General features: G+C 42.9%; 2 protein-coding genes across 3 annotated transcripts in view; both read left to right on the top strand.

Moving 5' to 3' along the window:
• Positions 1-3318, top strand: part of gaa2 (alpha glucosidase 2) — a 14100-nt gene extending 10782 nt beyond the window's left edge. For both annotated transcript variants that reach the window (XM_046837210.1, XM_046837209.1), the window contains exons 15-20: positions 105-253; positions 424-565; positions 694-792; positions 1450-1614; positions 2569-2715; positions 2802-3318. In XM_046837210.1, coding sequence (XP_046693166.1) covers positions 105-253; positions 424-565; positions 694-792; positions 1450-1614; positions 2569-2715; positions 2802-2864 — 765 coding nt within the window. In that variant the 3' untranslated portion in view covers positions 2865-3318. The remainder of the gene's footprint in view (positions 1-104; positions 254-423; positions 566-693; positions 793-1449; positions 1615-2568; positions 2716-2801) is intronic.
• A 2249-nt stretch (positions 3319-5567) lies between these two features.
• micall2b (mical-like 2b) overlaps positions 5568-15000 on the top strand; it is an 18252-nt gene continuing 8819 nt past the window's right edge. The window contains exons 1-11 of the mRNA XM_046837283.1: positions 5568-6002; positions 6742-6790; positions 9797-9938; positions 10016-10137; positions 11113-11243; positions 11822-12175; positions 12648-12821; positions 12911-13195; positions 13400-13551; positions 13795-13855; positions 14268-14476. Of these exons, the coding sequence (XP_046693239.1) occupies positions 5863-6002; positions 6742-6790; positions 9797-9938; positions 10016-10137; positions 11113-11243; positions 11822-12175; positions 12648-12821; positions 12911-13195; positions 13400-13551; positions 13795-13855; positions 14268-14476 (1819 nt within the window). The 5' untranslated portion in view covers positions 5568-5862. The remainder of the gene's footprint in view (positions 6003-6741; positions 6791-9796; positions 9939-10015; positions 10138-11112; positions 11244-11821; positions 12176-12647; positions 12822-12910; positions 13196-13399; positions 13552-13794; positions 13856-14267; positions 14477-15000) is intronic.

The following is a 15000-nucleotide window of genomic DNA, read 5'->3' as shown; positions in this document are numbered from 1 at the left end:
CACACAGTTAATTAGCTGTGTGCGGATGCTATGGGTGAACACACTGATATATGCTCAGAAATAACGCTTTGTGAACTAATGTGTATTTATTAATTGATTTGTAGCCTCAGGACCCCACAGCGTTCAGTTCTGCTGCACGGACAGCGATGAAGGAAGCTCTTCTGCTCCGTTATTCCCTCTTTCCCTTCCTTTATACACTCTTTCACTACGCACACGTCCACGGACACACCGTCGCACGACCTCTGTTTTTCGAGTAAGACGATTTTTGATTATTTAATTGAATGTAGTGCAAATGACTTTGATCACCGGGTTGCAGCAGCACCGCACTGAAATGCACGACTCTTTACTGGATCTGTTTATTTCATTTAAATACCCATAAATATTCACTAAACTGCAGTGATGAACACCTGCGTTATATTTCAGGTTCCCTACTGACGGAAAGACGTATACGATAGATAAACAGTTCCTGCTGGGGAGGAGTTTGATGGTGACACCTGTCCTGGAGCCCGGGGTGGAGTCTGTGGTCGGCTACGTGCCGAAAGGCCTCTGGTACGATTTCTACACAGTAAGAGACGTTATTCTTTATTTATTAACCATATTACCTTCATCAGCGTTTTCTCAGGTACACTGTAAATAGGGAAATTGTGTGTGTGTGTGTGTGTGTGTGTGTGTGTGTGTGTGTGTGTGATCCAGGGTGACTTATTGGTCAGTAAAGGTGAAGAGATAAAGCTTCATGCTCCTCTGGATAAAATCAACTTGCATCTCCGTGAAGGAGTCATCATTCCCACACAGGTAGACCATGAGAACATTCACACCTCACGTGTGCTGGGGTTCTGTGTTTTAGTGTAACTTATAGGTCATGTTTTGTTTGATGTGTGTTGTAAAGGTTCTGTTGCATAATTACATTACATTTAAAATATATATAACTTAAAATAAATATTTAAATGTGTCCTTTAGATATATTGTGTGTTAATAGATATATGCAAGTGTGTGTGTGTGTGTGTGTGTGTGTGTGTGTGTGTATAATTTTTTATGTATATATTATACACATTATTTATTTCTTTATTAATTTTATTGGGTGTTTTGTTGTAAAAAATAAAAAAAGCCCATTATGTGGAAACAGAAGTCCAGATGTGAGATTCTGAGAGAATCAGACTTTAAACTGTTTCTCTGAAAATGACTTCCATTATTAAGTATTATTAATATAATAACTATACGATGGTATTAAATACAACAATTCTAAAACAGTTGCAAAGAGAACAAAATAATTAGCAAATCTTATAAATCCATATTTTATTCACAATAAAACAAAATAAATGAATTAATAATCTGCACTATTTTTAGGAAAAAGTTATTTTTTTTATTTGATGGTTTAAAAAAAGTGAGTAAGCGTTAAAGAAAAGTACAGTAATGTGTGTGTGTGTGTGTGTGTGTGTGTGTGTGAGACAGAGACCCAACACTACCCTGTGGGTGAGCAGTGGTCAGCCCCTTCACCTGATCGTGTGTGTGGGTGAGGACTCTCAGGCTGATGGAGATATTTTCTGGGATAATGGAGAAGCTCTGGACACCTACGAGAAGGATGAATACGCCTACATACGCTTCCAGCTGAGACAGGTACCTCACCATCATGGAAAATACAAAGAACTTAAACACATACTGTTTCCAGAGCACGCTGAGAACCACCTCAGGAGATTCAGGGCTTAAACTGGTGTTTTTACATCACACAGGGAGAAAACCAGAACCTTTTCTCTCTCTCTCACTCACACACACACACACACACACACACACACACACACAGGGACAGAGGAAACACAATAAAGCACACACCCTCGTGTTTCAGCCATGATATCTCTAAAGGTTCCTCACTCAGAGCTGTTAGTGTAAACTAATCAACACCTTCTGAACCAGTCACAATCCTGTGGTGTAATCAGACTTCTCTCACAGTCAGACCAGACAATCCTGTTCCACACAGCCTGAAAAGCCTGTTTTTTTTTTCTTCAAACTCCAATTGGACTTCTGTGGGTTTTGCATTGGAGAAGCTTCTGTCTAGCCGCTCTGGATAAAGCCCAGATTGATGCAGGTCTGCAGTGATGGTTGTCCTTCTGGAACTGTGTCCATCTCCACACAGGATCTCTGCAGCTTGTGGTCACCTCTCTGCTCTTCTTACTCACATACGATTGCTCAGATTGTCCAGGTGACCAGCTTTTAGCAGAGTCCTGGTTGTCCAGGAATGATGAAGGCCACTTCAGTGCAGCAGTAAAAGTGTTTAGATCCTCCAACAGTCCTGTCTCTGAGCTCTTCAGGCGGTTCCTTTCCATATCACGTCTAACAATAAACCTGTTCCACAGAGGCACTCTTATCGAGGTGTAGAAACATCTCAGAATGATCAGGAGAAATGGGAGGTCTGAATACTGATGGATGTGATATTTCAGTTTCATTCTGAGGGACTGAGTGTAGATCCATTAGAACGATTGTAGTGTCTGACAGTGTTGATAAACACCAGACGCCTGTTCTCAGATCGTGTGTACGTGTGTAGACTGATGAACCACGTTCTCCATGTTCACGTAGAACACAATGACGTCGGAGGTGGTGCGCACTCACGTGGAGGCCACGTACCTCACCGTGGAGAAGGTCTCCTTTTACGGGGTGAAGACCGAGCCGAACAACGTCACAGTCAACTCACAAGAAGCCAATTTCAAATATTTCCCCAATCAGGTAACACGTCGTAACGAAGCGTGCACGTGAGGAGAGACTCCATCGTCTCCTGATCACACGTAATGACATTCCCTCTCTCATTTCAGGTGTTGAGAGTAGATGAGCTGGGGCTGAACCTCAGCCAGAACTTCACCATCAGCTGGAAGTGAGCAGCTCGTGAGAGACTGGAACACGGGCTTTCAGCTTGACGTTCTAATCCAATCTCCGTAACAGGGACGTGAACTTACACACGTGTTCACTGTCGATGTGCTGCTGCACTTTTTCATTTAAATTTGGAATTCAGAGATGAGATCAAATATAAAACACTGCAGTGTGTGTGCGTGTGTGTGTGTGTGTGTGTGCGTGTGTGTGTGTGTGTGTGTGAACCAGTGTTCAGGGAATGGGTGAAGTGCAATAATCTTCATTAGACCCCATTTACATACTGAGGAATTCCAGGGTGCCAATATTTACGTTTCAGGAACAGATTTTGAGACGAAAACCTGCTTTTCTGCTTCCTCAGTTTAAAAGCAGCAGATCAGATGGTCCATGAGTGACTCAGGTCAGGAACATGAACCTTTAGTGATTGTAGGTTTTCTGAATTTCTCGTCCCCAGAACCCTTCACACACACACACACACACACACACACACACACACACACACACACGTGTTATTATAAAGAGTATTTATATTCTATCAGCTAAATTGCACTGAAGACTGATGAGACTCTGATATAAAAGTGTTGCATGTTTCATCATCATCATCATCATCACTGCACTACTGATGGAATATTTATAGTATTAATTTTATATTTGCAGGATTTATGAGTTTCATGAGGGGAGGAGTGACTGAAGGGATGAAGGAGGAGTGAGTGAGTGAATGAAGGGATGATGGAGGAGTGAGTGAGTGAATGAAGGGATGATGGAGGAGTGAGTGAGTGAATGAAGGGATGAAGGAGGAGTGAATGAAGGGATGATGGAGGAGTGAGTGAGTGAATGAAGGGATGATGGAGGAGTGAGTGAGTGAATGAAGGGATGAAGGAGGAGTGAATGAAGGGATGATGGAGGAGTGAGTGAGTGAATGAAGGGATGAAGGAGGAGTGAATGAAGGGATGATGGAGGAGTGAGTGAGTGAATGAAGGGATGATGGAGGAGTGAGTGAATGAAGGGATGATGGAGGAGTGAGTGAGTGAATGAAGGGATGAAGGAGGAGTGAATGAGTGAATGAAGGGATGATGGAGGAGTGAGTGAGTGAATGAAGGGATGATGGAGGAGTGAGTGAGTGAATGAAGGGATGAAGGAGGAGTGAATAAAGGAGGAGTGAGTGAGTGAATGAAGGGATGAAGGAGGAGTGGATGAAGGGATGAAAGAGGAGTGGATGAAGGGATGATGGAGGAGTGAATGAAGGGATGAAGGAGGAGTGAATGATTGTAGGTGTTTGTTGTTGATGAGGTTTTTGTGCCTTGTGCCGCTTCAGAACTGTGATTTGCTGCTCCGCTGCTTCAGTACGAATGTCTTCAGCTCTTCATCAGATCCTGAAATGCTTTAAAGCAGAAACCGAGGCGTCGCTGCTCCGCTGATGAATGTCGCAGTAACACACACAGTTAATTTGAGATCTTTTTGGTTGTACATTTATTTTTTTTGCTTCTTATTTGTGTACTTTTAATAGAGATGTAAAAATAAAGATATTTTGAGTGAACTCCACACAGAGCTGTGTGTGTGTGTGTGTGTGTGTGTGTGTGTGTGAGTGTGTGAGTATGAGATAACAGCAGACTAGTGTGAGGTCAGTGTGATTAACGTGTTGGTGCACATGTTCTGGTCTCTGTGATGGACAGAACGCACTGCATGCTGGGATTGGGTCACATGATCAGGAAATATTTATATACTGTAATAATCACCTGAACACGACCTGTAGATCCGGTTTACAGAGAAGGACAAAAGCATGTCTCTAAGCGTGTGTGTGTGTGTGTGTGTGTGTGTGTGTGTGAGAGAGAGACTCAGCGAGACTGAACGTGTTCTACAGGAGCGTCTGACTGGAAGTCACACCCAGAGGTGAAGAACGAGTCTGCTGCAGTACCGTACCTTCCTCCAGGTGGGTCTCAGGGGCAGGAAGCAGAAGTAAACACACCCCTACCCTGAGCGTGTTTAATGTGGCCAGAAGATTCACCAACTTGACCAACACACCTGAGATCAAATCCAGACAAAATCTTTTATACATGTATAATCACACTGTACAACATCGAGATATAATATTCCATAAAACTCATTAAAACACGCAAATTATCTTCCTTTTGCAAATATAAACTTTTATATCAATATAATATTTATATAAATGATACATATTTATTTTTATTTGAATAAGAAAAAGGACATTCCAAAAAACATAAATCCAAAAACATGTCCAGGTTTGTTTTGTGTTTTACCAAAAAATAAATAAAGGAATAATTCAGTAGATTAATTTAAGTGTGTAATCATTTATTTATTAATACTCAAAGCACTTTATTATAATAATAATCATAATAATAATGCATAACAATGTATACATAAATATATATAATATAGAATTTTTATAAATATATAAAATGAAAATATTTACTGTTAATTTTATTAATAAGTTATTTATTATTTATTGATTTTTAGGGGATTCCCCTCAAACACCGAAAGTGACGTCATTTCTGAGGATCTGTTCTGAACTCCCCAGGATATTTTCCTGTATTACACACACACACACACACACACACACACACACACACACACACACACGGAGTTCGGTTTACCCCCCCCCCCCCTCTCTCTCTCTCTCTCTCTCTCTCTCTCTCTGTGTTAAATTGTATTCCTGTAGCTCCGCCCACTCAGCAGGAGCTCATTGGAAATGTTTCCATGTTGAAGTGAGTTGGAGGCAGTGAGAGAGGCAGGAAGACAGTGAGAGAGGCAGGAAGGCAGATAGTGAGGCAGGAAGGCAGTGAGGGAAGGAGGCAGTTGGTTGAGGGTTAAGTTTCTTCACAACAGCAGGAGGTTTGAGGTTCAGTTGGATGTTCTCCAGCTCCGAGTTTAGGTCGTCGTGTTTGAGTGTGTGTGTGTGTGTGTGTGTGTGTGTGAGTGAGTGAGTTAGTTAGTGAGAGAGAGAGAGAGTGTGAGTGTGTGTGAGTGTGTGTGTTGCGTGTACGCGCCATGGCAGTGAAGGCTCTGCAGCAGTGGTGTAAGATCCAGTGTGAAGGCTACAGAGATGTTTGTATTACCAACATGACCACCTCGTTCAGGGACGGACTGGCGTTCTGTGCTCTGATCCACAAACACAGACCCGACCTCATGTGAGTACTCTTTGTGTGTGTGTGTGTGTGTGTGTGTGTGTGTGTGTGTGTGTTTTTAATCATGTCAACAGTTAAACTCGCTAAACTCTCAAACATGCCCACGTACACTGACATGCGCGTTCCCCGGCGTGTTCTCGCTCACGTGCACGAGCATTGAGGACTGATTTATATTTAAGATTAAAGTGAAACTCTCTCTCTCTCTCTCTCTCTCTCTCTCTCTCTCTCTCTCTCTCTCTCTCTCTCTGTATCTCTGTCTGTCTGTCTGTCTGTCTGTCTCTCTCTGTCTCTTTCTCTGTCTCTCTCTCTCTCTCTCTCTCTCTCTCTCTCTCTCTCTCTTTTCTCTCTGTATCTCTCTCTGTCTCTGTCTCTCTCTGTCTGTGTCTGTCTCTCTCTCTCTCTGTCTCTCTCTCTGTCTCTCTCTCTCTCTGTCTCTCTCTCTCTCTCTCTCTGTCTCTCTCTGTCTGTATCTCTGTCTCTCTCTCTCTGTCTCTCTCTATCTCTCTGTATCACTCTATCTAAATACAGATGAGTGAAATCTGTATCGTTAAACGAGTTTTTGGATTGGTGATGGGAATTACAACTTGGTAATAATCATTCAGGTGCACTCATCTCGTAATTACTATGTTGCTGATCGGACTGAAAAACTGTAGCACAATGAGAAGGGAATTGTGGGTAATGTAGGACATGAGCGGCATCAGTATAAACATTTATAAATTATTCCTGTTTTGTTTTTTTACAGAGACTTCGACTCCTTGTGTAAAGAAAATGTGTACGAGAACAACCACCTGGTACGAGATCATTTCCTACGTCTCATATCTTCATTTATTCATCTCATTAACTCAGTGTGAGCATCACCAGAGCAGTGAGGTCCTGGTGTCCGCGTCCTGGTGTCCGCGTCCTGGTGTCCGCGTCCTGGTGTCCGCGTCCTGGTGTTTACGTCCTGGTGTCCGCGTCCTGGTGTTTACGTCCTGGTGTTTACGTATTAAATATTTTTTCTCTGAAACGTTTTAAGCAGGACTATAGATTTTTCTAGTCCCTGTGAAGTTTCGGAATATTTCTCACTAGACTGCGCACACACACACACACACACACACACACACACACACACACACACACACCTCAGACCTCTTTCTGTCTCACAGATCCAGAAGCTCTCAGTCATACCCCAGGGACAGAACGAGGGTAACCTCATCTCCCATTCACTGCTGTCTCAATCTTCTCATTTCAGCTTTGACTTCCTGTTTCTCTCTGTATCTGCTACTTACTGAGACCTGGATCTCTCCCCAGATTTCAGCTACACCATCACCTGCTCCTGCTTGCTCCCACATTCCATGAGAAACATGCAGGAGTGCTGGTACATGTTTGTTGAAGACTTGGAGATGATGCTTTACACCACTCATCCAGTCTCCTTCATGTTCACCAACCTTCTCACCATTCCCAGATTTATCTGGATAAACAGTGTAAGCAGGATGTACATGTTCTTCACAAGGTTCCTCGCTCTTTAGTTTATACCTGTGAGCTGTTACATGTCCAGCAGAGACCTAAAGGTCCAGCTTTTTGTCTGAACCATTAGACCAGAGATGATCCTAGAGCTGGAGATGTTCAGTAATAAATTCCTGATGTGTTCCCGTCTCTCAGTGTGGTGATTTTGGGGAATTTCCTGGGAATTCTTGCACGGAAATTTCCAACATGACTTTCTGGGTCTTTGGTGAAACCTGAAAGTGAAAGTGTGTGTAAGCGTTTATCAGGAGATCACAGGCATGTCCCGTTGTGTTGCTGATGTGTGTGTAGCTTGCAGGTGAGGGTGTGTCTCAGGTTTGGAGAAGTTCCAGGGCATTCACACTTCCTTTAAACGTCTGAACACTGCTGGTCTTTTGTTAAAGCACACTGAGATCCTGGACTGGTTGGAGATCAGTGTGGAGCATAACGGACCGAGGTCCTGGTCTGGGCCGGCGTGGCTGTTTGTTTACTTTGGACGTTTAATCTGAAGCATTTCAGCTGCAGTGATAAGAATCATGTTTCGTCTGAATGCCGTGCTGAACTTTTCTGTCACACATCACTTCTCTGTAATAGAGGAAAAAATGACAACTCGACTCCAAACCTCAGCTTTAATCAAATATCATCCCAGATTCATTCATCATTCGTGTCTTCTAAATAACGGAGTTCTCCAGAAAAATACTGTCAGGAGAAAAAAACTGCCTTCAAGCATTTCCTGTCTCCTTACTAACTTTAGCTTCTGACTCGTCATGCTAATGGTCTTTTAGGAATCAGGCAGCTGTAGAAGATCACTCATTCTGGTGAAGAGCCAGCAGTACAGCTGGATCAAATCAACACACTTAGGATCTATTCATCTCAGCCTTGTCTCTGATACGCCTGCAATTTCGGCTTGAAGTCCATTTTGGAGATGGAATGTTCTAAAATAATAATAGCGCATACTTCTGGACTTAGAGCATTTCACCGAGACTTCATCATGGGTCATAGTGAGAGCTTCATGATGGTCGACCTATAGTGGAAATAGAGTACTGACATTTATTACAGAAATGAAAGAAATAGAACTGAATCATGAAAGAAGTGAGTATATTAGTGATATTAATGAAGCTTGAGAAAAATAAGACTAATTTAAACTGAAACAAAAAAACCCACTTAATAAACGTTGTGGTGTCAGTGAGTCGCCTCTAGGGGATGCTCTCGTACCGTATAACGCAACCCGGAAAAACTATCAGTACAGATTTTTGCCAATATTTCCAGCAATCAACTATCGCAGCAAAACTGATAAATCGGTCGACCTCTAGTCAGAAGCACACACACACCATAGGCCTCATGATGTTGAAAGGTAAAAATAGCAATTTTACAGTAGAATCATACAGTCATGATTACAGTGAATATATAGGTGTTGTCAATAATATAAACAAGTCTGTAAATAAACAGCAATTAATTTTTGTAATCTGAGGTGTTAATAGCAACTCACTATGACAGGAAATTGAAGTGGGCGTGGTCTCACTACATACTAGAGACTGTAAGATTCAGCGATTCACATCGGTGCAGTGGCATAAAAGTTAACGATATGCAGCAATTAAAAAAAGTATGCTTTTGCTACAAGTTGGCATTTGTATCACAATGCGTGGTTTTTGACATATTTGCGTTGGTAAAATTGATTATTTATGAAAATAAAAATGTGCTTTACTTTTATTATTTAGAAAGTGACCCATAGATTGTGACCAATATTTGATATGTCGTTTGATTTCTGGTCTCTAAACTGTGTCTCGAGCGCGTTCTCTCAGCACCACTGCTGCTACGTGAACATGACGCATCACAACACCACGGAGACGGAGGCGTGTCCTGAGAGTCACGTAGAATACAGATTAACATGGCAGAGGCAGAGCTGCATCATATCCATCTTAAATGTATCTTGACTATGCGTCAAGATGCGAATGGCATCAGTTATTGAGATGCTCATCTTTAGTGTGTGTGTGTGTGTGTGTGTGTGTGTGTGTGTGTGTGTGTGTGTGTATTAAACACACTTTCACCTGCAGCATCTTTACAGCATGTCGGATTGGACAGGAGACAGAATTTTCTGAAGCTAACAAGAAATTCCACAGTAATCCTTCAGTAATGACTAAACTAAACACCACCACATGGAAAATGAATCCCATCTGCTCTAGGGTTCTAAATAAATAAGTATGATGCAGATGTTTTCTTCTCCCTCATGGTGTTTGCTGAAGCTCTTTTAGGACTCCTGCTTTTTAAATTATCATATTGAGTTTTTTCTTCTCAAAACCTTTCTATTGTGTCAGGCGTTTCGAGTGGCTGAGGAGGAGCTGAGCATTCCGGCTCTGTTAGATGCAGAGGACATGGTGGCTCTGAAAGTTCCTGATCGTCTCAGCATCCTCACCTACGTCTCTCAGTATTATAACTACTTCCACGGCCGCTCTCCAAGTAAGACCTCCAGGAGCACCAGTAACACAGACACACTGGTACTAATACTGATACTTACACTGTACTTCTGTCTGAAGTCGGGGGTCTGGCAGGTGTCAAGAGACCAGCTGAAGATCCTGTGGGTGATGTGTCAGGGAAGAGGAACCAGGCAGTCACAGCTAAAACCTACACCACGCCTAAAAACCTCACGGAGACTAAGGTAAAGCGCAGAAACCATCCAACAATACACACCTGATCAGTAGGAGGATGGTGTGATATTTTACCTTGAAACCCATGAATCGGTTCTGTCACATGGGCTTGACCTGAAAGCAATTACAGGGTCACATGATCTGGGTAGTGATCGTTAGTGAATTTTACTGATAGCGAGTTTGGATCGTTTTTGCTGATAACCGATTAATCAAACGAAGGATGGATACTGGATTAGAACTTTATTACAAGAAAAAAAATACAGTATTGAATTATGAAAATGTGATAAAGGAAATAATTCTGAATATATTCATTAATAATTATATAATGAATAAATTAAAAATAATAACTATTACGCTCTCTATGCACGTGTAAAAACAAACAGCACGTGGTGTCAGTTACTCGCCTCTAGAGGCCGCTCTCGTTACTGTATAGCGCAACCCCGAAAAACTATCAGTATGGATTTTGGAATCCAGCAATCAACTATCGGTCCCTATGAATCGGTCGTCCTCTAGTCGAAATACACCCGGAAGAGTTTGTTACAAAGCACATACAGCATCATGAAGACCACAGAAAAAACAATCACTCATAGCTACTGGTTAAAAAAAAAAAAAAAAACAAAGGTCGAAGATCGTGCTGAGCTTCATTAAATCTGTTATTGAGTATTAAAAGATTATTAAAGAACCATGACTTCCTGGAAGACACCGTCCTTTTAATTCCAGAGAGAAATGATCACTTACAGACATGGAGAACTTTGGGGGGCATCTAATTTGGTTTTGGGGCAGAGTTTGACCTTTTAACAGGATTGTGACCTTCAGAAACACTATGTGTTGGATCAATCCTAGACCAGATGTTCCTAGACTGTCATTACATCAAAATTACATCTACAGCTAATGGTGAATACTCGTGTGAGGTGTGTCTCCAGGGCAGATGTTTGTTGTGGTCTCTGAGATGATGGTGATAAGGTGATTATGTTGTTGTTTTGCAGAGAGACATTCCTGTGGAGCGACCGGATAAATCCAGCTCAATAAACAGAAGCTGCAGTGTGTGTAATAAACACGTCCACCTCGTCCAGAGACACCTCGTGGATGGGAAGCTCTACCACAGGAACTGCTTCAAGTACGGGAGCAAAGTTTCTTCAGAACTTTATCTCATTATTCTTTTCTTTGGTTCTCGCTTTGTAGGCACGCGTTTGCTAACAAATGACTGCTCTAAAGAGCTTCACACACTCGACCTGCAGTTCATGTGTAAACACTCCTGCAAAAAAAGTGTGGAATAAATGACCAGGTTTTTCTTCCACTCGCCATCATACAACCAGCAAACTAAGATTTTAGAATGAATTTCATCCCTCACATTTTCACTCCGTCTGCAAGGTTTATATGGTGATATTTTATAGACTAGACTCCAGTCCAGACTCCGCCCTCATCCCACGGTGCATTAGCGCTGGAGTATGTGGCGTAATGTCAACAAATCTGATCATACACACATGAGAGTGAGTCAACGTTGAGAACCTGAGAATGTGTGTCAGACCCTGGGGGGAATTCCAGTGAACAGCTTACACCATGATCTAAAGTGTGTGTGTGTGTGTGTGTGTGTGTGTGTGTGTGTGTGTGTGTGTGTGTGTAAGCGCACTGAGCAATTACAGAAGTTACACTCTTGCAGAAGTTTGCTCTAACAATGTTATTTCTGTTGAACAGATGCAGCGAGTGCTCCAATATCCTCCTCTCAGGAACGTACAAACCTGGGAATCAAGCCAACACATTTATCTGCAAGTCCCACCATAACACCCCGAAGGCTCCGCCCACTCAGGCCACACCTTTTGCACACTACAGCCAAACTACACCAACTATCGCCAATTTACCCCTAACCCCGAAAAATGTTCCTCTCAGGAGTGTGGAAAAAGACTCCAACCAGCCCAAGATCTCACTATGGGGCATGAGTAAGACTGGAGGTTCACCTGCCCCTACACCTGCATTTACACCTGCATCTACGCCTGTTTTTAAACCTACACCTACATCTACACCTGTTTCTAAACCTACATCTACACCTACATCTACACCTGCATCTACGCCTGTTTCTAAACCTACATCTACACCTGCATTTACACCTGTTTCTAAACCTACATCTACACCTGCATCTACGCCTGTTTCTAAACCTACATCTACACCTGCATCTACCTGTTTCTAAACCTACATCTACACCTGCATCTACGCCTGTTTCTAAACCTACATCTACACCTGCATTTACACCTGTTTCTAAACCTACATCTACACCTGCATCTACGCCTGTTTCTAAACCTACATCTACACCTGCATTTACACCTGTTTCTAAACCTACATCTACACCTGCATCTACGCCTGTTTCTAAACCTACATCTACACCTGCATCTACGCCTGTTTCTAAACCTACATCTACACCTGCATTTACACCTGTTTCTAAACCTAGAACTACACCTACATCTACACCTGTTTCTAAACCTAGAACTACACCTACATCTACACCTGTTTCTAAACCTACATCTACACCTACATCTACGCCTGTTTCTAAACCTACACCTACAGCTGCCCCTCGTTATAAACCAACAGCATCTAATTCTGTGGTTACCACTGTGAAAATTCTCTCTGAACCGAAAGTCCTCACAGAGACACCAAAAGCCCCGAGCAGCTCAGTCCTGAGGAACCTGGAGGCCAAACAGAGGTGAAGAGCGTAGTTGAGTTAATAATGTCTTTATCCAGGTGGTGTTTTTTTTCTTTTTCATAAATCCTTCAATCTTTTTCCATCATCAGGTTCTTCGAGTCCAGCAGCAGCCCTTCGAGCCCCGGCGCGGTCAGTAAGGGCAGTAGTGTTACCCCATCCAGTGAAAAGCCTCTAGCAGGAAGTTCAGGAGCTGCCCAAGGTACAAGTAAAGCGTTTCTTCGAGTGGACGACTGGAGAAAAGAAGAAAAGAAAGAAAAAGAGAACAGTAGTGAGAAGGAAAAGGCGAAGTCTGTCATCAGTATTTTTGTGGCCGGTGAGACGAGTAAGACCAGCAGTTCTTCTTCACCATCTGCTGGACTGAGAACTAATCCTACGTATGTCGTTTGCGTGATTCTTTTCAGTATTTTTTGTAATAAATTTTGAGGCTGATTGTAGAGTACAGAATCGATGTTCCAGTAAAAAATCGCTCCAGTAACATGGAGGGGTTCAGGTTTTTTCACGTACAGGCGAGATTATATCGCCCCCTTGTGATCTATCAACACACCTGCACCATGCTAACACACCTGGTTTATTTTCAGGATTAATGTTTCTCCTGCACCTGCTGCCCCGAAAGTGCTGAACACCAGACTGCGGCTGAAACCACCAGAGATGGATTTAGATCTTAGTCCAAATCCCAGTTCCACTAAACCCACCAGCTTGGTTTGTTTTGGAGAAAAATCCACAGCGAGCAGCTAATACACAGCCTTCTGACACCAAGGGTGAGGAGATGTGATGGTTTACACTCTTGAGTTCCCCAAGCCGATCCAGAACTCATCAGTTTTGTGTCCTTGGTGCTGACTATGTTGCTCTTCTCTGCCCCCTAGTGGAAAGAGTCATGTTTTCTGCTATTGTATTAGTGTGTTCGAGGCTGTCGGTTGTTTATTTCACACATCAGCTTTACAGAATTGTGACAGAACCACTTCTGCTCTTTCAGAACTGGATACAGCACCTTCAGACTGGAGATCTTTACTCAAACCTGTGGCCAAGAATACAAAGTAGGTGTTTATTCAGTCTCCTGTTTGTCTCGTGTCTCGATGTTTCCTGCTTCTGCTCACTGTTGCTTTGCCAATGTGTGATTTTTGTTTTGAAACATTTTCAGACTCGAATGTTTTTTTTTGTACCTATGTTTTGAATAATCGGTCATCCAGATGCTCTGTCTCTCTCACTCCATCTCGCTATAAGACCGGTCTCGACGCGTCTTCCTCACTACGTCGTACACGACCGGCGCCGTGCCGCATCTGAGCTGAGAGCCTCTGCTTAGCCACCCCCATTTCCTCTCTTTCCCCTGTCCTCTTTTAATCCTTCACCTGGTGAAAAGGTGAGAGGGAGTGTGATACGCCTTCCACAGCTCACTGTGAGTGAGAGGAACTTCTTTACATCTGTGCTTTTTGTTCTTCTGGTTATCAGGTCCAGTATTTCTCAAGACTCCACACCAACTAGCGACATGAAAACAAGTAATGCAGGCTCTCGGCCCTGGGAGTCGCATGTCAAGAGCTCCTTATCTCCTGCTCCTGCTTCTCCTTCTACAAGCAGCAGCAGCTCCACAAACTCCTCCTGGAGCAGTATGCAGGACAACAGCGCCACCCCCAGACCAGGCCATGGGGAAGCTCTTAAAGGTGAGGACCGATTGAAACACCCTGAGATCTATGAACCTATTTGTGTTTTCTGTAAGTCATAACTCTAAAATCATAGTATTAAGACCCCTGTCTGCCCTCCCTCAACACGTTACCCCCCGCACACACACACACACACACACACACACACACACACACACATACATGTGACGTGTTGTGTTTCTGTACACACTGATTAAAGAGCAGCTTCAGCATTCCATCCTCAGCACACCTTCTCTCAGCCACACCCTATCAATCACTGTCTGTCTGTCCGTCTGTCTGTCCGTCTCCGTCTGTCTTTCCCCTTTATTATCTTGAATGTTGTGTTGTTAGCAGCTGCAGTATCTCCCTTCAGGATCAGTAAACTTGATTGTAATATATTTGGTTATGCAAGTTGTTATTCCAGTGTTGACCACTTGAGGGAGCCACAGGACAGAAAATGAAGTGTGTGTACAATAATGATGTTATGGAGAGGATCAGGTGCATGTAACTAATGGAAGGAGTCTCCAGTGTTGGATAAAGCTTCA

This window comes from Silurus meridionalis, chromosome 24 (assembly GCF_014805685.1).
Source record: "Silurus meridionalis isolate SWU-2019-XX chromosome 24, ASM1480568v1, whole genome shotgun sequence".
NCBI lineage: Eukaryota > Metazoa > Chordata > Actinopteri > Siluriformes > Siluridae > Silurus > Silurus meridionalis.
Note: the sequence above shows the minus strand (reverse complement) of the source record. Positions and strands in the feature narration are given on the sequence as shown.